At 47.4% G+C, this 26,647-nt stretch overlaps 1 protein-coding gene across 1 annotated transcript in view; it reads left to right on the top strand.

Annotated features, from left to right (window-relative positions):
* Positions 1 to 929: 929 nt before the first annotated feature.
* LOC309555383 (protein MTSS 1-like) overlaps positions 930 to 26,647 on the top strand; it is a gene marked incomplete at its 3' end in the record, with an annotated part of 72,428 nt that continues 46,710 nt past the window's right edge. Inside the window, exon 1 of the mRNA XM_082257373.1 lies at positions 930 to 1,029. Coding sequence (XP_082113499.1) covers positions 1,004 to 1,029 — 26 coding nt within the window. The 5' untranslated portion in view covers positions 930 to 1,003. The remainder of the gene's footprint in view (positions 1,030 to 26,647) is intronic.

The following is a 26,647-nucleotide window of genomic DNA, read 5'->3' as shown; positions in this document are numbered from 1 at the left end:
CATTTTGCTGTGCTGAATGGACTTTTTCACGGAACATTTTCCCAGGAGGACATTGACAACGCCTGGCGGGTGTTGTGCTGCTTTAAGGACGCTTTATGGTGCGCCAGAAAGCGCCTTATCCACCAGCGGGAGAGGATGTCCATTGAGGACTGTCGCAGACTGGTTCACAGTCTGCTCAGAGACTATAACCTGATGGATCTCATGGAGGAAGAGGAGGTCTGAAGATTTCCCCTTCCCCCACTCTCCCTTGTGTGTCTTTGTCCATTCAATAAAGCTTCTGGCCTGTGATTTCATTCCCCCTCCCCCTACCCCCACTCTCCCACCCCCATCACACCTGTTGCTTTTTTTAAATGTTTTGATATCGTTTAAGCAATGCAACGTATAGATAACGTATTTTTCAGTTTCATGCTTTAGGGGTATTGCGGCGTCATGCATGATGTGATGGCTCGGGGTATCCCTACTCCGCACAACACATCAGGCATCATACCGCAGAATGAATGTATGTGATTGAATGTATTTATTAGTATGACCGGAAATGTATTGTAATGTAGTGTATTTATGCGCTGCGTCGCAGTACAGGGGAGAATGTACCCCGACAAAAGTATTGTTTTTTGTATATCTTTTATGCAAATAAAGATTACATTTTCAACCAAAAAAATGTGCTATTGTTCTTTCACTATCCAAATATAGGAGAAGAGTAAAAAGTGAAGTCATGGTTGTAAGGCTGAGAAGTAATCTGAAGACTGGCTGAAAGAACTACAAATCCTGTGAGAGTTATGAGAGGTGAAAACGTTCCACAGAAGTGTCATCAGACATGAGTTCTAGGTTCTGGTTTTGATTATTCGGGAATCTTGCATTAACCCACCTGCTGCCTACAGATATTGTTTCTCCTTAGGCCTGACATTCTCTTTGATCTCTGTTCTTTAAACAGGTGATCCATGATTTGAAGGGCTCAGACTATAACTGGTCTTATCAGACCCCTCCATCCTCTCCCAGTACCACCATGTCTCGCAAGTCCAGCGTCTGCAGGTAAGTCCTTGTCTGCGCAACCTATCTGGAAAACATTTGCTAAAAACTGCAAATGAGGTCAAGCGGAAACCCCCAGCATTCTCATTTGAGGGAAAGATTCTTATTGTATAAAAGTCCTTGAAGACAGGCAGACATCTATTTTGCAGTGTTTATTATTACGGATGTTATCTGACCCCAAAAGACCAGCAATGGCTACCTTACCAAATGCCACGTACACTATATAGCCAAAAGTATGTGAAGAAATAACCGAGTTCAGAAGCTTAAACTGCTTAAAGTAGAACTATATGCAAAACTTTTTTTCTCTATCGCTCATTGACAGACGTAGTCCTCGGTGATTCAGCACCTTCGGGTTATGCTGCCCTCCACAGGAGTAGGACTAGACAGGAAATAAAATGCTCTGGCCACACCCTAGGGGCAGTCCCCGAGGGTATATCCTCTCTCTCTCTGCCACAGCAAATCAGTTTTTTTCTGTCTAGTCAGGAGTAAGGACCTAGATACCTTGCTGGGATCTTCGGTCCTGGCAGGATTTTTTTCTTAAAAAATTTTTTTTAGACAACTTTTTTTCTCCAGTGTTCCTGTGAGATCTTCAAGCAAGAAAGCTGAACTGGGCGACGGGCTGGATGTTGAGATCCGGTGGTCACCCCAGTTCAGCCTACGAGCGCGTGCAGGCCATAGCTCCGCGCTGGGTCGGCCGCGACATAGTCCCACTGAAGGGACTGACCCTGCGAGTTAAACGTCTCGCTGAAACGCCAAAGACCATGAGTCACGGCGTCCGTATTGGTCGACAGCCCTCCTACCTCGGTGGAGAGGGGTACTGTCAGGAGTTGGCGCCCGCCTGGTTCCGGTATGGTGAGTAGTATGTTCCCCCTTTCCCCCTGACGGGTCTTGTGGTGAACGCGGGCCCCTCTCTGTAATGGTAAGGATGGGTTCCCCTCCATCCTATAACATAGCACAGATCCCCCTATATTGAATGTGATTTGTGTGGACAAAAAACCAGTAGGCTTGGTTTGGGAGCTGACAATCTAATTACAAAGTATGTTTAAATGATTGTAATATGTGGCAGCAATGAAATCTTACGGTGAGAATAGAATTATCTTACCTGTCAGAAGCCACAGGACATGTATGCGGCTTGCCAGGTCATTCCTCCAGCTGAAGCATGTCTCTCGACGGCCACGCGGTTCCGCCAGGGTTCGGTACCGCCGGTCAAGCTGATCTCCATGAGAGAAAGAAATTGCGATGCCTAGTTACTCTGCAGGACGCCGCTATGCTGGAACAGACCGCCGTAGATCGCGCGAGGCCGCCATTTTGGCGTAGCCTCGTGTCTGCAGCATGGGGGCAGCCATGTTTGAGGTGACTCAAACACCTTGTGGAGCTAGGGGAGGCGCCGGAAGGCGTGCAGAGGGGCGGAGCCGCCTCCTTTCTTCCCGGGCAGCCAGCCAAAAGACTTCCTGTTTGTGGAGACAGCGCTGTAACCTGTTGCAGTGAACTCTGAGCATCAAGTGGTGAGCCTGGGGGTCTATCTCTCTCTCTCTCTCGCTCGATAGGGATCCCTAGCAGGTAACACTGAGGGGCTTTTGTGGCACTGGGGGTCTGAAAAAAAAAAAAAAAAATTATTTTTATTTTGGATTGAATTTTCCGGGTAGTTACTGGAATCATCATGGACCCTGCCACACAAGTACCCCCACCTGCTTCCCTCGAGGGGGCCACGGGACCCGCCAGTGCACAGAGTATGGATGCATTTACAGCAGTTTTGGAGTCTTTGGTGGCTCGGGTGGAGACGGCCTGTCAGGGACGGGGGTCAAGAAAGCGACCCCCGCCTACCCCTATATTATCGGACACTTCAGACTCAGAGTCTGAGATGGTCATTGCAGCTGCAGGTCCCTCTGCAAGGGCTGTTGTCTCAGGTAAAGTTCCCTCAGACAGTGAGGAGGACGTTAATACTTCCGCCATAATTCGGGAAGAAGCTTTGGTGGACGCGCTAGTTGTGGCGGTTCAGGAAACATTAAGACTTGAGGTTTCACCGGCAGAGGCAACTGAAACAGAGATTCCCTTTGGTACTAACAAACCCACCAAGACGGTGAAGGTTTTTCCTGTACCCAAGTGTTTTGGTAATAAAATTAAAGAAGAATGGGAGCATTCTAAGCGTACCTTTACTATTTCCAAACGCATTGCTAGACGCTATCCGTTTGAGGAATCCCTCATTAAGAAATGGACGGTACCACCAGTGGTGGACCCACCTATTTCCAGGCTGAATAAAGCCACGGTTATTCCAGTAGAGGACACTTCGTCCTTTAAGGATCCGGTGGATCGGAAGGTGGAAGCGGAGTCCCGCACTATTTTTTCCCTGATAGGGTCAGCATTTAGACCAGTAATTGTCATTGGTCTAGTTTCCCAGACACTTACGGAATGGGCGAGATTGGTGCGCCATGACCTGAAGGGGAAAGATATCCCCCAGGGAACATCTGATTTAATGGAACAGATCATACAAGGACTACAGTTTATCTGTGATGCAGCCTTGGATGCTACCCCTCTATTGGGGCATGCATCTATGTCAGCGGTAATCCTCAGACGTGTGCTGTGGTTGAAGTGCTGGTCAGCGGACCTAGGTTCCAAAAAGACCTTAACGAATCTCCCCTTTCAGGGGAATCGCTTATTTGGGGTCACCCTAGATGAGATCATTAAGGATGCCACTGGAGGCAAGAGCACTTTCTTGCCACAGGCGGCTAAAACTAAGGGACCTCGTAACAAGCGAGGACCTTTCTTTACTGCCCATAAAGGGTTCGTACGCCCGGCTGGAACTAGCGGGAAAGGCAAGGCTCCTCCAGGGGGGTTCAAGAAGGGCTGGTCGGACAAACAGAGGACCGACTCAGCCAAACCCGAAGCCAAGGATTACACAGCCTGAAGGTGCGCCCCCACCCGGTTTGAGGGTGGGGGGACGTTTTCACCGGTATCCAGGACATTAGATCGAGCATCGACTACTGCTACCGGTGCGATTCTTCCCTTCCAACTTTTAAGTACTACAGGGAGCGGTAGTCACCGTTCCCTGAACAGATCTTTTCCTTTACCTTTTCCAAAGATTAGTCTCCATTCCCCACAGGAATCTGATCCGGTTGACCAGACAGACCAAGAAGCCTCTAGCCAGGTGACTTCGGTCCCTGAGGTTCAACCAGGAAAGATCACCGTTCCAGATAGGAATCAGGTGTCTGATAAATGTGTGGGAACAGAAAACGACCAGACTTTCTCGGATGGTCGGGGCCAGATATCTCTAGGGACGCCTGGTTCAGATCCAGTTAGCGCCAGTGGTCCTAGAAATTCTAGGCTGGCCTCGTCAAGCCGGCCTGGCCGACTTGGACATGCTAGTCGCAGACGTTCCGTGGGAACTTCGTCTCAGGGAGTGTCTGCGGTCTCAAGGACCAATCTACCATCGTGCTTTACAATCGCTGGTTTTAATGGCCTGGCCATTGAGACCCAAGTACTGAAGGACAGAGGGTTGTCAGCTTCAGTCATTCCTACCCTTATTAAAGCAAGGAAAGCGACTTCCAGCAAGGTCTATTATCACACATGGAAGACTTATATTGCGTGGTGCGAATCTTTAGGATTTCCTCCACGTACTTATTCGGTGACTCGAATATTGGCCTTTTTGCAAAAAGGGGTTGAGCAGAAACTAGCCTTGAGCACCATCAAGGGTCAAGTTTCAGCATTAGCAATCTTCTTTCAGAAACCTTTAGCTACCAAGTCCTTGGTGCGGAATTTCATCCAGGGGGTGCGGCACCTGGCTCCACCAGTCCGCGCGCCCTTACCGCCCTGGGATCTTAATTTGGTTTTGTCGGTTCTACAGAAACCTCCCTTTGAAAACATCAGGGAGATTCCCTTGCTTACTTTATCCCAGAAGGTGGCCTTCTTGGTGGCTATCACTTCTGCTCGCAGGGTGTCAGAACTGGCTGCATTATCATGCCAGTCCCCATACTTAGTGATTCATAGGGATAAGGTAGTGCTTCATCCTAAGCCATCCTTTCTTCCTAAGGTGGTTTCAGATTTTCATCTGAATGAAGATATTGTACTACCTTCCTTGTGTCCTCAGCCCAATCATCATCGGGAACATGCGTTGCATTCCTTGGATGTGATACAAAAGGGTGTATAGTAAGAATCAAAAATAGAGGCTCACATACACTAGCAGCGCTACAAATACTGATGTGCCCTTTAAAGTATGTATAATAAATAGCACCTTGTAATAGTAATAACACAAAGTCCCAACAGTGTGATAAATGTGAACAAAAATTGCATGTAAGCCCAGAGTTCATAGAAATGCACTGGATAACTGGATCATAAATCCATAGATCTCCTGGATTGGTTTCAATCGTATCCGGACCACCGTCACCACACCTCCAAACGTGTCCCCCTAGGTAATGGAAACTCACCAGACCCTGGGTGAAAATCAGCCTTATGAAGGATTCAATTCCTTGGCGTGGTGTGCGAATACCCGGTAAAATGCTCCAATGCCAAATGCACGTTTACACCTGAGCCTCAATGCAGCATAAATATAGCAAGTGCCATGAAGGCATGTGAGGAAAGAAGAGGGGGGGACCAATCGTGTAATTCCATAAGACAACACTTTATTCCAAAAACCCCATTCCCCATGTATTGCACTCACACAAAATCAAATTGCTAGTAGCATGTAGAATATAAACTGGAAGTCTGTAGTGTATCGGTGACTCACCGCTACCTCCGATCATCAGCGGGAGCCAGACACACGGAACGCCGACTTCTTCGTGACAGCTGATGGATGCGTGCTCGTGCCCTTACATGTTTCGTCACACGGACTTCTACGGAGGGCGCGAGCACGCATCACCTCGCTCCCTTAATGTACAATCCCAGGTCGGAAGGAGACCGGAGCGTCCACCAATCCACGGCCAGCCTCTCGCAGCGATATGCCACGGACATAAGGACCAATCCCAGGCTTGCGCTCTAGGTAATAAGTCCGCCCACTCAACCTCCGACCCGGAAAATAAACACGCCATATCACTTCTGATAGGCTGACCTGCTTGCTTCTCAATACGTCATCTCCTCACCAGTGCTGTTAACCACCGCAATAGATCCGAACTGTCAGCGGGGACTCAGACCACCTGATCTTTGGAGAATCATTCATATATATCATATTGTCCAAATGCGAAACACTACTATGGGAAACCTATTACGGCATTCCTCTAAGATAGTGTTTTTTTACAAAAAAGCAGGTTATATAAATAATCTAAAACCCATGCTGACATATTATACATGCCACTTTACATGTAATCATCATTAAGCTAAAATTATTAAAACATTTAAAATATTAAAAGGCAAAGAGTACTAAAATACTGGAAAAGATAGAACTGTAAACACATTATATATATTATAAAATGCATCTCACAAATATCAGTTTAAAGGAAAGACCTGGACCAAAAGGTAATAAATTAAATTGCTTATAAATGGAGAAAAGAACACCATAGCTGCTCCAAACTGCTTCAATAGTCACTAATGAAGCAGTTTATGTCCAAATCTATGTTTAACCCGTTGGGGTGCAAGGCATTCGTAAGGAAGATCCAATGAGTCTCTCTTTTTGAAAGCTCACGCACTCTATTTGAGCCCCTCCACACCGGATCCACTCTCTCGATGCCCCAGAATTTAAGATTTGATGGGTCCTTGTTGTGATAACGTTTGAAGTGTAATGATACACTGTGGTGCTTGAATCCCTTTCTTATATTGGCCAAGTGTTCTGCTATACGAATGCCCAATTTCCTCTTAGTGCGACCTATATAAATATAGCCGCAGGGACATTCGATGCCATACACCACATGTGTAGTGTGACATGTGATGAGATCTTTGATCTCAAAACTTTGATTGTTGGCAGAGGAATGAAAGGAGGTGAAGTTACGCAGATGTGTCCGTACTTGCCTGCAAGATCTACAATGTCGGCACGCGTAAAAGCCTCTTCTATCCTCCCAAAACATTTTTGGTTTGACTGGAGGATCCAAAACCTTTTGGACTATCTGGTCCCCAAAGGTTGGACCTCTCCTATAGATGAATGAAGGTGAAGTTGGTAAGACCTTTCCCAGGATTCGGTCCATACACAGCACATTCCAATGTTTCTTTACTACATTTTCTATTTGTTTGTGCTGTGTGTTGTACTGTGTAATGAAGCTCCACTCATGACTATCCCTGGAGCCTCTATTGCTGGGTACAAGACATTGATCCTGGGACAAAACAGCTACTTCTGTAATATCCCTGTCCAAATGTGCAGGGATATATCCTTTATCAACAAACCTCTGTTTGATGACCACAGCTTGAGCCAGGAAGTCACTGTCTCTAGAGCAGTTCCTCCTGACCCTCAATAATTGGCCTTTAGGGATGTTATTCAACCAACTTCTGTGATGGCCACTTTGAATAGGCAAATACCCGTTTCTATCTGTGGGTTTGAAGTATACCCTAGTATCCAATCTATTGTTGTTCAACATAACTTCTACATCCAGGTAATGAATCGAACAACGACTCCAATTAAACTCCAAACGGATGTTGTTATGGTTCGAATTAAGCTCAGCTGAAAACCTTTCCAACGAGCTCTCAGGTCCTGACCATATAAAAAATAGGTCATCAATATATCTGCGATACATGATTAGCTCCGTCCTTTGGGCCCCATAAATGAAGTGATCCTCCCATTCCCCCATGAAGAGGTTCGCAAGGCTCGGCGCGAATTTAGCGCCCATCGCTACTCCTCTCTTTTGGTTATAAAACATTCCCGTTATACCAAAAATAGTTGTGCGAGAGGCAAAACTCAAGCGCATGTTGTAAGAACTAGGGATGATCGAACTTTTGAAAAGTTCGGTTCGACCAGAACACCCGAACTTCACGAAAGTTCGGTTCGGATTTCAGAACCCCATTGAAATCAATGGGACCCGAACTTCTGTAATCAAAAAACACCATTTTTAAGCCCTAAAACCCAATAAATGCCCCTAAAAAGTGCCTAGGGTTCTGGGTCATGCCCCAGGGACTATTAATCACACAAAAAAAAGTTCTTAAAAATTGTCGTTTTTGATAGATAGCCAATTATTGAAAAAATTAAAAAAAAAAAAAAAAAAAGAGATTTCTTTGGATTTAGTGTCTGGGGGGTCTAAAAGGTGTACCTGTGAAGTTTCAGCTCTGTAGCATGTCCAGAACCAGAATTACAGCATACCAAACCTTCAAAAATGACTTTTTTGCTTAACCGCACCTTTCTTTTGCTCCTAATCAACGGCTCAGCCAATGTGTATGATGGGGACATAATGCAGTGCACTGGGAACAAGATTAGAGGTTTTTTTGGAAAAAGGTGCTGTCTCTTTAAATGTGCATATAATTAACGGGTGTATTTCCACAATGGGGCTTTTATTACCAAATGTTTCAAGAAGTCCAAAGATGTATGTAATTGCACTTTATTTCATGTAAAATGGTGTTTGGTGCACTTTAACTTGAAATCTCACAAGAAACAGACATATATGCACGGATACATTGAGGGTTAGGGGTAGGGGCCACAATGTAGTGCAGAGTGAACAAGATTAGAGATGTTTTGGATGAATACTGTTGTCTCTTGACTTTGAATAGAAGTAAAGGATGCTTAAAAATTGGGCATTTGGTGGTGCGGACGATGCCTTGACACCATATCCCTATGAAAGTGCTGGTAATGAAAGCAATAATTGCCTTTGTAAGGAAAAAAATTACAATGATATGCATCTGTGTGACAGGTGCGCAAAAATTGTTGTTTGGGTGTTGGCGGAGCCATACCACTGTAAGCCCAAAGAGCTGGTGTTGAAGAAGGCGTAAAAATTATGAAGGTGTGCACCTGTTCCACAGGTGCGCAAACATGGTAGTTTTGGTGTTGGCGGAGCCTCCCCACCATAACCCCAAAGAGCTGGCTTTGAAGGAGGCCCGAAAATTGTAAAGGTGTGCACCTGTGGAACAGGTGCGCAAACATTGTAGTTTTTGTTTTAGCATAGCCTCCCCACCTTAACCCCAAAGAGCTGGCGTTGAAGGAGGCCCAAAAATTGTAAAGGTGTGCACCTGTGGAACAGGTGCGCAAACATTGTAGTTTTTGTTTTAGCATAGCCTCCCCACCTTAACCCCAAAGAGCTGGTGTTGAAGGAGGCCCAAAAATTGTAAAGGTGTGCACCTGTGGAACAGGTGCGCAAACATTGTCGTTTTTGTTTTAGCATAGCCTCCCCACCTTAACCCCAAAGAGCTGGTGTTGAAGGAGGCCCAAAAATTGTAAAGGTGTGCACCTGTGGAACAGGTGCGCAAACATTGTCGTTTTTGTTTTAGCATAGCCTCCCCACCTTAACCCCAAAGAGCTGGTGTTGAAGGAGGCCCAAAAATTGTAAAGGTGTGCACCTGTGGAACAGGTGCGCAAACATTGTCGTTTTTGTTTTAGCATAGCCTCCCCACCTTAACCCCAAAGAGCTGGTGTTGAAGGAGGCCCAAAAATTGTAAAGGTGTGCACCTGTGGAACAGGTGCGCAAACATTGTCGTTTTTGTTTTAGCATAGCCTCCCCACCTTAACCCCAAAGAGCTGGTGTTGAAGGAGGCCCAAAAATTGTAAAGGTGTGCACCTGTGGAACAGGTGCGCAAACATTGTCGTTTTTGTTTTAGCATAGCCTCCCCACCTTAACCCCAAAGAGCTGGTGTTGAAGGAGGCCCAAAAATTGTAAAGGTGTGCACCTGTGGAACAGGTGCGCAAACATTGTCGTTTTTGTTTTAGCATAGCCTCCCCACCTTAACCCCAAAGAGCTGGTGTTGAAGGAGGCCCAAAAATTGTAAAGGTGTGCACCTGTGGAACAGGTGCGCAAACATTGTCGTTTTTGTCATAACCAAAATGAGGTTCTGTGAACGTAAAGAGAATGAGAGGAGGGTTTGAGGGTGGCACCATGGTCCAGGCTTAAACTGAGGCTCAACTGCCACATCACAACGATAGCCTAGTCTACAAGGTCTGCATCAGGTGCATCAAAGCTTGATATCCACGACTGATTCATCTTAATGAATGTCAAACGGTCGACTGAGTCGGTGGAGAGTCTAGTTCGATGGTCTGTGACGAATCCTCCTGCTGCGCTGAATGCCCGTTCCGATAGGACACTGGAAGCAGGGCAGGCCAACAACTCCATGGCATACTGGGCCAGTTCTGGCCAGTGGTCTAATCTTAAGACCCAGTATGCCAGTGGATCGGATTCGTCACATGAAAAGCCCTCTGTGTCACTTTGTGCCCTCACGTAATCGTCCACCATGTGATGCAGACGGTGTCGATGCGATGTGGCAGCTGAGAGGCCTGGGCGGTGAGGACTAAAAAAAGACCGAAAGGCATCCGTCAACCGCACGCCTTCTCCAACGCTCCTCTCGTGACCACCAGTAGAATCCATGGTAGGTTGTCCCCGCCCCTGCACCCTACGGGAGTCGGGGAACATGTTCACCAGATTCCTCTTGAGACTGTCCTCAAGGGATTTGATCCTGTGGACTCTATGGGTGGATGGGAAAAGCTCCGAGACTTTACACTTGTACCGGGGGTCAAGTAGGGTGGCCAACCAATAGTGGTTAGTCTCTTTAATGGCCTTGATTCTGGGGTCCTTTCGCAGGCTCTGGAGCATGATGTTTCCCATGCGTCGCAAATTAGCGAAGGCCTGAGAAGCTGACTCCTCGGGGTCACTCATAACGACATTATCTTCAACGGGCTCCTCCTCCTCCCAGCCACGTACTACTCCAAAGTGTCCCGAGGGAGTCAAACTAGGCCTTGCAGATTGCCGCATGTCTTCCTCCTCCTCCTCCTCAAACCCTGCAAAAGTTCCCGCAGAATCGTCCTCCTCCTCCTCTTCCACCCCTGGATCCTGCTCGGGCCTCTGGGAGCTAGGCATAATGGGGTCAGGATTCTCAGGATAAAGGGGGCCTTGAGAGGCAAGGAAGTCCTCCTCTTCCTCCTGCTGCTCTGCCTCCAGTGCCCTGTCCATAATGCCACGCAGAGTGTGCTCCAACAAAAACAGTACCGGTAGGGTGTCACTGATGCATGCGCTGTCCCGGCTGACCATCCTTGTGGCCTCCTCAAATGGCGAGAGGACAGCGCATGCATCCTTAATCAAAAGCCACTGCCGTGGTGAAAAGAAGCCCAGGCGCGCAGAGCCAGTGCTGGTGCCGTACTCGCATAGGTATTCATTGAGGGCCCTCTGCTGCGTGTACAGGCGCTGCAGCATAGCCAAGGTGGAGTTCCAGCGGGTGGGCATGTCACAGATGAGGCGGTGTACCGGCAGGTGAAACTCGCGCTGCACTTTGGCCAAACGTGCAGTGGCACTGTACGACCGCCTGAAGTGACTGCACACCCTTCTTGCCATCCTTAGCACATCCTGCATTCCCGGGTACGAGTTCAAAAACCGCTGTACCACGAGATTCAGGACATGCGCCAGGCATGGCACATGGGTTAACTTTCCCTGACGAAGGGCGGCCAGGAGGTTTGACCCATTATCAGTAACCACCATCCCTGGCTGCAGCTGGCGTGGTGTCAACCACCTCTGGGCCTGTGCCTGCAGAGCCCCAAGAATCTGAGGGGCAGTGTGCTGCCTGTCCCCTAGACACACAAGCTGCAGCACTGCGTGACACCTTTTGGCCTGAGACATAGAATAGCCCTTTGAACGTTTACGTGGTATCTCATCATATTCAAAGGACCATTCTGCAGAGGAGGGCATGGAGGAGGTAGAGGAGGAGGAGCAGGAGGGGGTAGAAGTGATCGATCTACCCGGATCAGCGACACCACCAGCTGTTTGCAGACGTGGGGGCAACACTGGCTGCAGCACCGAGCCCTGGCTACAATCCCTTCCACTGGCAAGCAGTGTCACCCAGTGAGCAGTGACAGAAATGTACCGTCCCTGCCCATGTTTGCTTGACCAAGTGTCAGCCGTCAAGTGTATCTTACGGCTGACTGACTTGGCCAGGGACGACACTACATTGCCTTCCACATGTTGGTATAGGGATGGCAGGGCCTTACGGGAAAAGTAATGCCGACTTGGCACCTGCCACTGTGGAACTGCACATTTTGCGAAGTCACGGAAGGGAGCAGACTCTACCAGGTTAAATGGTAATAGTTGCAGAGCCAGTAGTTTAGCCAAACTACTGTTTAGACGCTGGGCATGTGGGTGGCGGGGAGTATACATTTTTTTTCGTTCCAGCATGTGTGGAATCGAAATTTGGCGTCTAGATGATACAGCTGGTGGTGTGCTGGAGGTAGATGCGACACTGCCTGCTATATCATCATCCCTGCCAGTGGAGGCTGCCAACAGGTGACGAGTGACTATAGCAGGGCCAGGAACAGACTGATGTGCAGGTGGAGCAGGTGGAGCAGATGGAGCATGAGGAGGAGCGCGAGGAGAACTAGGAGGCCGACTGACCAATCTTTGGCCCTTTTGTGGGTTCTTTAAATGCTCCTGCCAACGGGCCGAGTGGTGGGTTGTCAAATGCCTGTTTAGGCAGCTTGTACCCAGGTGGTTGACATTTTTGCCACGTTTTATACCCTTCTTACAAATCTTGCAGATCGCAACTGTTTTATCTGCATGGGATGTCTCAAAAAAGGCCCAGCAAGATGAGGTGTGTATAGTGGCCCGGGAGACAACAGGTGCGGCCTTAGATGGAGTAGGCCGTCTGCTCTCCCCTCTTGCTTGCTCTGCCTCCTCCTCAACCTCAGACCCAACATCTGACTCCATCAAAGACTGAGCATCAGGCCTGGCCTGGGAGACAACAGGTGCGGCCTTAGATGGAGCGGGCCGTCTGCTCTCCCCTCTTGTTTGCTCTGCCTCCTCCTCAACCTCAGACCTAACATCTGATTCTATCAAAGACTGAGCATCAGGCCTGGCCTGGGAGACAACAGGTGCGGCCTTAGATGGAGCGGGCCGTCTGCTCTCCCCTCTTGTTTGCTCTGCCTCCTCCTCAAACTCAGACCCAACATCAGACTCCATAAAGGACTGAGCATCAGGCTGGAGTAGATGGCCGACACTGTGGTCAAACAGCTCAGCTGACTCCTCTGCCATGTCTGAAATTGGGTCTAAGGGAGGACATGAGGTGGACATGGACTCATCTGTATTTGTTCTGACAACTGCAGAAGACTGACCACTTTTCTCTGCCTGGGTCACTGTAGTTGCAGGTGATGCCGATGATGAGGGTTTGTTCATATAGTCCACCACCTCCTGTACATACTGTGGACGTATAGCTTGGCCACTGCCGGAGAACAATCCAAATGGTGGCCTGGCTGAGGACTGACCACCACGTCCACCCCTGCCTCTAGACACCCTAGAAGCTGTGCCCCTTTCCGCAGCAGGGCCACGTATGCCTTTTCTTGGTCTACCAGGCATATTTCTCAATGATGCGTTGGCAACTGTGTGCGGTGAAAAACGCACACTGCTATGCGACCCACAGTTGTCGCTGGATACAGCACAGCAGTTGCGGTTCACGCACAGTAGCAAAGCCTTTTGCACAGTGGACCTAACGCTTTGAACAACAGGCGTTAGGTTGTCACTGATGCGTTGGCAACTGTGTGCGGTGAAAAACGCACACTGCTATGCGACCCACAGTTGTCGCTGGATACAGCACAGCAGTTGCGTGTCACGCACAGTTGCAAAGGCTTTTGTACAGTGCACCTAACGCTTTGAACAACAGGCGTTAAGTTGTCACTGATGCGTTGGCAACTGTGTGCGGTGAAAAACGCACACTGCTATGCGACCCACAGTTGTCGCTGGATACAGCACAGCAGTTGCGGTTCACGCACAGTAGCAAAGCCTTTTGCACAGTGGACCTAACGCTTTGAACAACAGGCGTTAGGTTGTCACTGATGCGTTGGCAACTGTGTGCGGTGAAAAACGCACACTGCTATGCGACCCACAGTTGTCGCTGGATACAGCACAGCAGTTGCGTGTCACGCACAGTTGCAAAGGCTTTTGTACAGTGCACCTAACGCTTTGAACAACAGGCGTTAAGTTGTCACTGTAGTTTGCTGCCTAGCAAGCACGTATACCTGCTGTGATAGAGCAGCACTGTGCCACGTGCTCACTAAACAGAACCCTCACACTTTCCCTACAGAAACTAAATTTTCAAATCTAACTAATGTAGTACAAAGTTCCCTAACTACACTAGATATCCCTTTCCACTAAATAGAAAGCTCCATACAGCAGAAGACTGACACTGTCCCTTAAGTTTTTTATTTTTTTTTTTTTTTTAACTCTAAGAACCAGCACAATGGCTGTATCTAACTACACTGGCTGTAAGCTAAATACAATTCTGCTATATGGAGCTTTAGAACCACTCGATATGTAGGAAATGTAGTGTAGCAAGCAGGAGTCAGACAGAACTGCTTCAACTCTCTTCAACAGGCTCTGGATAACTGTGCTAGGGGTTAGGCGGGGCCATCTTATATAGTGTGGGGCGTATTCACTCCTGATTGGCCTCTGGTCCCCGTAGTCACTCCAATCACGTTCCTAGGAGACTCCTGCCCCCTCATTGGCTTTTGCAGACGTTTCTGGGCCAATCACGGGCTTTTAAAGCCCAGTTCCTGTCCCAGTGCATTTTGGGCGGTTCTGGTGGCCGAATACCGAACTTTTGCCGCAAAAAGTTCGGTATTCGGCCGAATATCGAACATCCAATGTTCGGGTCGAACCGATGGTCGACCCGAACCGTTCGATCATCCCTAGTAAGAACCTCTTCTGGGGATCAGGGATATCGGATCTCTTGCTAAAAGCCCAATTAAGGGCTAATAAAGCATCCTCATGTTGTATTATTGTATAGAGGGATGCTACATCCGCAGTAACCAAAAATATCTCCGAATTGGATGGCAAAGCCACTCCCTTTAAGGACACCAAGAAGTCTTTCGTATCCTTCAGATATGACCTCAGTTGGATAACACTAGTCTGAAGAAAAAAGTCCAGATATTCACCCAACCTCGAAGACACAGAATTAATGCCATTGACAATTGGCCGGGCTGGGGGATTGTTCTGGTCTTTATGGACTTTTGGAAGGGTATAAATTGTTGGCACCCTGCTGAAACTGGGCATCAAGTACCTCTTTTCTTTCTTAGAAAGTATATTTTTGTCAAACCCAAACTCTACCAAGAGGTTTAACTCTCGTCTATATTGAGAGGTTGGATCGCCTCTCAATACGTCATATGTCTGGGTATCTGACAAAAGTTCTACAAGCTGTTTATGGTAAAATTCTTTTGTGAGGATCACCACCCCTCCGCCCTTATCAGCAGGTCTGATGACCACATCCTTCCGTTTTTCTAGAGACTCTAGACCTTCCTGTATGTGTCGTGGGTTGACTCCCTTTTCAGGTTTGATTTTATTCAAATCCCTAATCAACAGATTTTTAAATACCTCCACATATTGATTAGAAGGTTGTGGGGGATTAAATAAGGATTTGTTTTTTAAGCCACTGTCAACTGACGTTCTCTGCAAATTCGCATTAGCAGAGACCGTGTTGACAGTGCGGTTGGAGCTGAGAAAATTCCTCTTGAGATTAATTTTTCTGATGTATTTATGTACATCTACATATACATTGAAGTTGTTCACTGGTTTGTGTTTTGCACACTTTAAACCTGCATTGAGAATATTAATCTCCTTGTTGTTCAGAGGGATTTGGGCTAAGTTATAAATGCCTTTTAATCTACTACTCTCCTTCTTTTTCTGTTGTTGTCTTCTTCCTGCTCGACAACCTCTGATCCGCGGTCGGACTGGGGGTCTGTCCTCATCTGTGGAGTAGGTCTCCATTGGTCTGTCTGTGGACCCCTGTCGTTCTCCGGGGGACCCCGATTCATAGGGCGTCCCCTCCATGGTCTCCCACCTCTTCGCCCTCCCCTGCCCCTGCCGCCCCTCCATAAAAAAGGACGTGGTGGGGGGGGGCGGAACTGGAGACCAAGAATCCTCTTGATGCTAAGTTTTCATATCTATTTTGTACTGGAATTGACACTGGGTATTGATTCCCCGGTCTATTTCCTTGCTTAGCATATCCACCTCTATTATTGGTAGGAATCTGTTGCCATTGAGTTGGTTGATTACTACCGATCACGGACTGATTAGGAGGATTGTTGTTAATGGGAGGTGCACTAGGGTGCAATTTATTCTTTTTTGACGGACCCTTCGGTCTAACTGGTGTGGACCTAGGGGTGCCTGCCAAATTATATATCGGTGGTCTTACTGATGATGCAGAAGGTTGCTGAACTGCCTCAACTGGCATCTGCCATGTGTAAACCCGATTTTGTTTAAAATCCTCAGAATCTCTTTTATATTTTTTTACTTTTTTCTTATGGACTTCCTTATCTATCTTTTCCAATTTTTTCTTTACCTCAGCATTAAACTTAACAACTTGTTGTGAATCCTTGTCAGGCTCCAAACTAAGTTGTAAGTCAGCTATTTTTTTCTCTAAAATCGTCATTTTTTGTTTTTTCCTCTTTAAGACTAACTCTTGGAGTTTAACTCCAACTCCATTGAAAAACTCCAACCATTCTGACCTAGATGCCTCGTCATCAAGGGCATCTTGAGGTGTAACCTCTCACCGTAGGCTCCTCATTATGATCCGCTCCTTGATATACTGCTCAAAAGTGCAGATATCCCACCAGGTGCGGACCTGTTTTTCCAAGAGGTTGCCCAAGGTGGAAAGATCAGATTGTAGGTCATGGGATGCATCATCACTGATAGTATCAGTGAAGATACTCTCCATATTTAGTTGTCTATTTTTTAAAAAGGATATGACATCCATAGCAGCTAGGTTTAAAAGATAAAATCAACGTGAAAAAAAGGAGTAAGTAATAAATAACCTACTCACCCAGCGCTAAAAAAATTTAAAATACCAAATACACTAAAAGCAGCCGCTATCAATAAAACATCTGATACAAAAGGGTGTATAGTAAGAATCAAAAATAGAGGCTCACATACACTAGCAGCGCTACAAATACTGATGTGCCCTTTAAAGTATGTATAATAAATAGCACCTTGTAATAGTAATAACACAAAGTCCCAACAGTGTGATAAATGTGAACAAAAATTACATGTAAGCCCAGAGTTCATAGAAATGCACTGGATAACTGGATCATAAATCCATAGATCTCCTGGATTGGTTTCAATCGTATCCGGACCACCGTCACCACACCTCCAAACGTGTCCCCCTAGGTAATGGAAACTCACCAGACCCTGGGTGAAAATCAGCCTTATGAAGGATTCAATTCCTTGGCGTGGTGTGCGAATACCCGGTAAAATGCTCCAATGCCAAATGCACGTTTACACCTGAGCCTCAATGCAGCATAAATATAGCAAGTGTCATGAAGGCATGTGAGGAAAGAAGAGGGGGGGGACCAATCGTGTAATTCCATAAGACAACACTTTATTCCAAAAACCCCATTCCCCATGTATTGCACTCACACAAAATCAAATTGCTAGTAGCATGTAGAATATAAACTGGAAGTCTGTAGTGTATCGGTGACTCACCGCTACCTCCGATCATCAGCGGGAGCCAGACACACGGAACGCCGACTTCTTCGTGACAGCTGATGGATGCGTGCTCACATCATCTTGTCTACTAGCAATATTTAATGGCGGTTGTGTCACCTGTCGGTTGCCACTGCTGCCTCCTTTTCACCTCCGGAACCCTCCCTTTTGGAGACTTCCAGAGGTGGCTCGTCTCCCTCAGTGCGGTCAGTTAATCTCTGCACTGACGGAAAGGTTTTGTGTTTTTTTTTTTTTTTGTCTTCCCTCCCCCTGACCTCACTCCTCTCCCTGTCTACTCCAAAGTCTTGTTTGTCCCCTTCCCTTCCCTCCCGGTGCTTCTCTGCGATCCTCTTTCCTCTGTCTTTCCCTTCCCCTCCCTTTGCTCGCCGGGGGGTTCCGACTCCCTTATCCACGTTTTCTGAGTGTGGCTATTCTCTCCCTACTGACCCATGGCCGCCCTGAACATTTTGACCCTTAATGTACAGGGTCTTAATTCCCCACAGAAGCGCCGCAAGGCCTTCCGTTCGCTAGCCTCGCTGGATGTGCATGTTGCCTGTTTGCAGGAAACTCACTTTTCTGCCTCACATACCCCTAACTACCTAACTGCTTCTTTTCCTCAGTTTTTTACAGCCTCTGCCACTGTCAAGAAGAGGGGGGTATTGATAGCGTTTCATCGGACTGCTCCATTCACGCTTCATACATCTATTGCGGACCCTGAGGGTAGGTACCTTATACTTGTTGGCACTTTACTGGACACAGACGTGACCCTGGCATCGTACTATGCACCCAACTCCAAACCAAACTCCTTTCTTTCTCATTTTCTTCAAATTGTTGACCATCATAAGAAAGGTACGACTATTCTTTGTGGGGACTCTAACCAGGTCCTCTATCCTTTTTTGGACCGATCTCCTCTGGCACCCTCTCACTCCCCGCATCGACTCACCTTTCAGCATCTACTCCAAACTCATTCCTTAGTCGATACTTGGCGTGAACACAACCCATCCAGGAGACAATACACTTTTTATTCTAATCCTCACAAAACCTCCTCGCGTATAGACCATATCCTCACTTCCGTGGCGACTTCTCCCTCTCTCTTGGCATCTTCTATTTTACCAATTCCCTGGTCTGACCACCAGGCAGTCGTTTCTTCTTTCGATTCCCTCATCCCTAAACAACATACTTTCTCCTGGTCTTTGAACAATACCCTTCTTACTCACCCTGCCCATCGACTTGAAGTAGCAGCTGCACTAAAAGACTATATCACTCACAATGACACCACTGACGTTACTCCACTCACGATTTGGGAAGCCCACAAATCTGTACTCAGAGGCACCCTCATCAGCTTAGCTTCCCGACGTAAGAAGGAACGCCGCCGAACCTATCAAGTCCTAGACTCCGCTTTTACCCAGGCCCATGACTGCTTCCAAGCTCACCCCACCCCTGAAAATAAGAAAATTCTTGACAAGGCCACTCTGGAACTAGACCTCTTCCTGACTGATTCAGCCGAAAAACAGATCCGACGCTCCCAACATAAGTTTTATACTAAAGCGAATAAACCTGACACCTTCCTTGCCCTTTCTCTTCGCAATGCCACTGTCACCCGAAAACCGATCCGATTGAAAACTTCCCCCACAACCCACACTAGCAACCCCGTCAAAATTCTTGAAACCTTTCGCCAACAACTCACCAAACTATACTCCCAGTCTCAGCCCCCAACTGACTCCCAAGTCTCCGAGTTTTTCTCTGACATTACCCTGCCCACTCTATCTGATTCTCAACGCGAAGCCCTGGAACAGCCTATCACAGATCTGGAAATTAGTAATGCGATCAAAGGCCTTAGGCTTAACAAACGGCCTGGCCCTGATGGTTTCACCGCATCCTACTACAAACATTTTTCTGACCTCCTAACCCCCATGCTCTCTAAGGCTTACAACTCTATACTTAAAGGCCACTCCTTTGGCCTGGATTCCCTCAAAGCAGCCATCTCCATGATACCTAAACCACAAGCTGATGACTCCTCCTGGTCCAATTACCGCCCAATCTCTCTTCTTAACATTGACATAAAAGTGATGACCAAGATACTGTCTACACGCCTTAACCCGATCATAGGATCGCTGATCCATAAAGACCAAACAGGCTTCATCCCTTGCCGGCAAGCTGGAGACAATGTGCGCAGGGCCCTACATCTTACCTATCTTGCCCGTCGTCGTAACATCCCTGCATGCTTTGTCTCCCTCGATATCAGAAAGGCATTTGACACTCTGTCTTGGTCTTACTTACAAACTGTACTGCACAGATGGGGTTTTGGTCCTCACTTTCTTTCCTGGATCTCCTCGCTATATTCTTCCCCGTCAGCGTTTGTCCGTTATGCTGGTTTTCAATCTTCTACTTTCCCTATCAAATCCGGTACCAGACAAGGCTGCCCCCTATCCCCTCTCCTCTTTGCACTTGCAATTGAACCACTAGCCCTCAAAATCCGCGCCAATCCTGATATCAAAGGCCTTGAACTGGGTGGTCATCACCACAAACTATGTCTGTTCGCAGACGATATCCTCTTGTTCCTCACGTCCCCTCTCACCTCTGCCCCTAATCTTCTTCGCACCCTGACACAGTTCGCGAAAATCTCGGGCCTAGTTGTTAACCCCAATAAATCAAAAGCGCTCAATGTCTCCTTACCCCCCCCTCTCCTCTCCCACCTACAAACGGTACTCCCCTTTTCCTGGGCGACCGGCTACCTGCCCTATCTAGGAATTAAGTTGACAGCAGACCCCCGGGAGCTTTTTACAGCCAACTATCCACCCATGCTACTTCACCTTACGAAATTGATGAACTCCTGGTCTTCCCTGCCTCTTGCCTGGCTGGGACGCATCACCGTTACCAAAATGGCTATCCTGCCTAAAATCTTGTATCTCTTTCGAGTGCTACCTATTGGTGTCCCCTCTTACTACCTCCGTCAAATCCAACGACGAACTTTCTCCTATGTCTGGGGTAAGACCAGACCTAGAGTTTCACGCCGAATCCTCCATCTTCACAAACTACAAGGCGGTTTGGGTCTCCCACAATACGCCAAGTACTATCAGGCGGCCCAATTAGCTCAGCTGACTAAATGGCATGCTGCTCATGAAATCCCCCTATGGGTGTCCCTCGAAGCGGTCGAATGCGATCCCCTCTCTGTTGCTAATTTATTATGGCTGACACCGTCGGACCGTCGGTCTGTTTCGAATCCTATCCTGTGTCATTCCCTGCGTCTTTGGGATACCCTTAAATTTAAGTATCAGCTCCAATCCCCCCATAACCCCCTGCTTTCATTTCTACACAACCCATCCTTCCCCCCAGCCTGGGAAGCCCCATCGGCATTCCGTAATTGGGTGACCGCTGGCCTTCTCAGAGCACATTCCATGATCACGTTCAACTCCTTTAAGCCTTTTCCAATGCTTTGTGAATCTCACAATATACCGAACTCGGAAATCTTTCGCTACCTACAAATTAAGCACTTCCTGGCCAAATGTATCCACACTGACTCTTCCTTACCCAACAAGACTTCTTTTGAACACACTTGCCTCCATGACCCACATGCCCGGGGCCTCATATCCTCGTTATACACCAGACTCACTGACTCCCCCGACCGTACTCCTCCCGCGTATACTACTAAGTGGGAACAGGATCTTGGGTCCGCCATAGATGTTGAAGATTGGTCCAAAATCTGGCAATCAACGAAGACGGCCTCACAAAATATTGTAGCCTCGGAAACAAACTACAAAGTGCTGATGCGGTGGTATTTAGTACCCGCACGCATTGCAAAATTTTCACCCTCCTACTCCGCAACATGCTTTCGAGGTTGCCTGGAGCCAGGCACACACTTGCACATTTGGTGGACTTGCCCATTGGTGCAAAAGTTTTGGCAGGCCATCTTCCATATTCTCTCCACCCTGATGGACGTTCCGATCTCGTCTGACCCTCTACTGGCTCTCTTGAATGTAAAACCGGATAATGTGTCCAAATTTCTCCACAAGCTGTTCCTACAGGTCACAACAGCGGCTAAACAAACCATTGCCAAAGCGTGGAAATCCCCACACCTGCCGTTGACTGAAGTGCAACACCGAATCACCAACGCTATGATCCACGCCAAAATCGATGCTGTTTTGACGGATACAGTCGAGAAATATGATAGAATCTGGCAACCTTGGGTTGACAATTTTCTTCCCCCCAATTTTGATAGCTCCCTACTGCTGCCCTGAACCAAACCTGGGGACCCAAAACCCCCACTCCTTATGTACTGGCCCCCCCCGGCGATCCTTTTTTCTTCCCCCTCATTCTACCCCTTCCCCTTTTCTCCTTGTCCCCTCTTGTTACCCCCTTCTCCCTGTCCCCCCCACGCCCTGCTTCCTTCCTTCTGCATACATATGTTGTAGCTCCTACAACGTCTGAGTTTGTTCTACCTTGTCATTTTAACTACAGTTTACAGGTTACCCGTTCGACTTGTTCCCTCATTCTGGCTTACTGTAGCCTATGTTTTCCCTGTTTGGTAGATACCCGTGAGGATCCTCTCATCCCCCTGCCTTTTCCCACACGATACGGTAGACTTGGGTACTGTTCCCTTTTAGTTTAACAATTGGTTGGTTTTGCCTCCCCACCTAGGCACAGTGTGATCCCTATATGGGGTGCCGGTGGGTTGGTAATGCCAATCACTACTCTCTCGTGACAACCCATTTACCACCCCTTGTCTACTAACCCTCACGATTTGCTGTAGTTACAGTTATTGGTCATGCTCTGTTACCGAGCTTTGATTACATTACCTTGCATTATTCTGTATGTCAAACGTTGTTACTCACTTGCATTATTTAATAAAATAGAATGTCTAATCTGTAATTTGATGCCTTTTGGAGATTTTTCCATCTTTCCCTGGCTTCTTTATGCACTATAATACAACTTTTTACCTGGGGTGCCCAAACTTTCGATTCCCACTGTATGATCCAGGGCTTCTCACTCTACATCATTGCGTTTTCCCCACCAATTTGGTTTTGGCTAAATGGGTATAACCCCCCCCCCCATACCCCACGCCAAAATCTTATGGAAAGCCTTCCAAGTAGTGTGGAGGCTGTTATAACCCCCCAAAGGTGGCCATCTCCCCATATCAGTGCCCATGGTTTTGTAATGAAATGCTAACAAGCCCATATAGGTGTCATGGTCAGGAGCCCACACACTATTGGCTATAAAGTGTTTTTCTTGTTTTCATATGTAATCTTCTGTACTTCAGTGTGCAGAAAATAAAAGTGTATAATTAATCAAACGTTTAGCCACTTGCCGACCAGTCACTGGGACTGTACTGCGGCAAAGTGGCTCGATTCCGTCCAGCGATGTAGACCTTCGCTGGACTCCTCCCCTTGTGGGCGGCGCTCGCGCACTGCCGGAGGCTCGCTCCCGCTGTTTTCAGTTACAGCGGGAGTCGGGCCAGGGGAGGAGCAGCGGCGATCGCCGCTGCTTTTCCCCGATCGCCGGGAAATCGAGTTTGCAGGTCCGCCTGCTTGTGTAAACAGAGCGGGCGGATCTCCCAAGTGACAAACAGTGACAGATTGCAGGGTTCAACATAGCTGAACCTGCGATCTGTCCCTGTGTCACTCAGTCACCTCCCCCCACACACGTCAATAAGCACCAGGCATACATTAACCCCTTCCTCTCCAATAAAATTAACCCCTTCCCTGCCAGTGTAATTTTTACAGTAACAGTGGATATTTATAGCACTGGTTACTGTAGTAATGTCACTGGTACCCCCAAAAGTGTCAAAAATGTCAGTCAAGGGTCCGATCTGTCCGCCGCAATGTCGCAGTCCCGCAAAAAAAATCGCAGATCGCCGCCATTACTCATTAACAAAAATGACAGAAATCTTTCCCTTAGTTAGTAAACGCAATAACTTTTGTGCAAACCAATCAAAATACGCTTATTGGGATTTTTTTTTTACCAAACATAGGTAGCAGAAAACAAATTGGCCAAAAATTTTAAAAAATTTTGATTTTTACATTTTTTTGGGGGGGAATTTCATATAAAAAAATGTGAAAAATATTGTTATTTTTTCAAAATTTACGCTCTTTTTTTGTTTATAGCGCAAAAAGAAAAAATCGCACAGGTGATGAAATACCACCAAAAGAAAGCTCTGTTTGTGTGAAAAAAAGGACGTAAATTTTGTTTGGGTACGGCGTCGCACGACCGCGCAATTGTCAGTTAGTCGCACAGTGCCGAATCGCAAAAAGTGGCCTGGACGTAAGACAGCAAAATCCTCCGGTGGTAAAGTGGTTAAAGACCAACTCGGGTCTAATGGAAAAATAATGCTTTATTGAAATAACCTTTTATATAACCAGTCATCTTTTTCGCAGCTGATTTGCAGTGCAAGGCTTGGTGCCCTGAAAAAATATTACACATGCCCATCTTCTCCCCCATATGATGATTAACCACACAGCAAAATAAGGCTACTGGGATCAACCTGAGATCTCTTTATGCAGAATCCAGTGGATTGTACAAGACACACAAATTCCCTGCATATTTTGCATTAAAATATATGGAAAATTTAGACTAAAATATTCTGCTTAGCCTGTTCTGTTGCACTGGTGAGAGGTGTTTCACCTGCTATGGATCTGACATGCATAGAAGACCCAACAGAGGAAAAAATTGTCTAGTGTGAGTGGAGTTACTTTTTAAAGCTCATCTCTGGGAATTTTGTAAAACCTACCCATGCAGTCCCCCCTTCCCCCTTAGGTCGGGGGTTAGAGGGATAAGCTATAATACTTACCTTTTTCCTTGCTCTCGGAATCTCTTAACTTGTGGGGAGCTCTCCCCATCATCATGTACAATGCAAGACTATTGGCCCTGCGCTGTATGTGATGACATCAGAGTATGACTGCCGCATGGAGAGGCAAAAAGAAGAGGTTCAGGGATCAGTCAAACAGAGTGGTGGGATCCTGCTGGAGCAAAGAATAAGGTAAAGCTGGCCATAGTCAGGTGTTTTCTTTTTTTTTTTTTTTCCTTGAGCCAGCAGGCTGAATGAAAAAAAACTGACCGGTTCCTTCATCCACACAAGCGAGGTGGATGGAGGAATCCCCCTTACAGGCGACATTGTGTTCTGACAGCAGGACTCAGGATTGGCTGCAGCCGCTGATCGACAAGTTTTCCAGCATGTCCTTTTGACAGAAGTCAGTCAAACAGTCGACTTCTGTTTAGTGCGGACAGGAAGACGCTGATGGAAATTTGGCTGGTTCCTGCTGATCCAGCCAAATTTTAATCTCTCTATGGCCTCCTTAACCACTTAAGCCCCGGAAGATTTTACCCCTTCCTGACCAGGCCCTATTTTGCGATTCGGCACTGCGTGAGTTTAACGGACAATTGCGCGATCGTGCGACGCTGTACCTAAACTAATTTGACGTCCTTTTTTTCCCCACAAACAGAGCTTTCTTTTGGTGGTATTTGATCACCTGTGCGATTTTTTTTGATCATGCGCTATAAACAAAAGAGCGTCAATTTTGCAAAAATAAAAATATTTTTCACATTTTTTTTATATGAAATTCCCCCCAAAAAATATAGAAATCAAAATTTTTTTAACATTTTAGGCCAATTTGTTTTCTGCTACATATGTTTGGTAAAAAAAAAAAAAAATCGCAAAAAGCGTATTTTGATTGGTTTGCACAAAAGTTATTGCGTTTACTAACTAAGGGAAAGATTTTTGTTGTTTTTTTTTTCTTTAACGAGTAATGGCGGCGATCTGCGATCTTTTTTTTGCGGGACTGCGACATTGTAGCGGACAGATCGGACACTTGACTGACATTTTTGACACTTTTGGGGTTACCAGTGACATTACTACAGTAATCAGTGCTATACATATGTACTGTTACTGTAAAAATGACACTGGCAGGGAAGGGGTTAACTTTATTGGGGAAGGAGGGGTTAAGTGTGTCCCTAGGGGCGTGCTTCTAACTGTGAAGGGATGTGGCTTGTGGTGTAAGAACAGAGATATACGATTCTGCATAGCAGGACCGTATGATCTCTATTCTTACACAGGGGAGAATGGCAGGCGGCTTTGTTTACATTAGCCGCCTGCCTTTCTCCCGCTGTAACGGACAATCGCAAGTGCCCGGCGGACATCGGGTCCGCCGGGCACATGTGCGGGGGGGTCTGTGAACGAGCGGGGGCGGAGGCTCGCACCCTAGAGCCTCACGGGCGAGCGACGTAGACCTACGTAGCTTTGCCTGTGAGGGGCTGACTGCCGCAGTAAATATACTGAAGGCAGTCGGCAAGTGGTTAATGTCTAAACTGCTGGCAACAAAAGTGAGTACACCCCTAAGTGAAAATGTCCAAATTGGGCCCAAAGTGCCAATATTTTGTGTGGCCACCAGGGCTCGAGTCCTGCAGGAACGCATGGGAACGGCGTCCCCGCACTTTTTTCACAGCAGGAACGCCGTTCCCATTGCCAGCCGCGTCCTGCAGGCAGGGCCGTTGTCAAGGGGGAACCACAATCCCCCGCTGTGCAGAAAAAAAATGTCTCCGGGCCCCCCTGCGTTCCACGGGAGCGGGTAAAGTCAGTGGACTATTTTATCAGTTTTGGGTAGGCGGATTAATCCGCCGCAGCGCGCTATTCAATTCCAGCCTGGTCACCTGCCTTCAATGTGAATAGATGGTGACAGGCTGGGAACACTGTGGCGGATTAATCCGCCTACCCGAAACTGAAAAAATAGTCCACTGACTTTACCATCTCCCATGGAACACAGGGGAGCCGGGCCGGTGCTGTGGGCAGTCCAGGGCAGTGGCGTGGCGGCGACGGGGGGCCGGGTGTCAGGTCGGTGTCCTGTACGGCGCTGCTGGGCCGCCTCTCTATGTGAAGGAAGCTGCAGTGCCACTGTGACAGCTCCTTCAGTTCGCGGGGAAAGAAGGTAAGTGCCTGCTGTCATGCTGTGCAGCCTCCTGTGTGCTGGATAGGAGGGGGATGGGGCAGCTGCATAAAGAGGAATTGATCTTTATGGAATTGATCTTTCCATATTCGGTGGCTGCAGGAGGAATATGGAAAGATCAATTCCTCTTTATGCAGCTGCCCCATCCCCCTCCTATACAACTTATTTTGCTGCCCCCCCAGTGCTCTC

The sequence above is a fragment of the Pelophylax lessonae genome (assembly GCF_965119305.1).
Source record: "Pelophylax lessonae genome assembly, chromosome: 5".
NCBI classification, from domain to species: Eukaryota; Metazoa; Chordata; class Amphibia; order Anura; family Ranidae; genus Pelophylax; species Pelophylax lessonae.
This window is presented reverse-complemented; position numbering and strand designations above follow the sequence as displayed.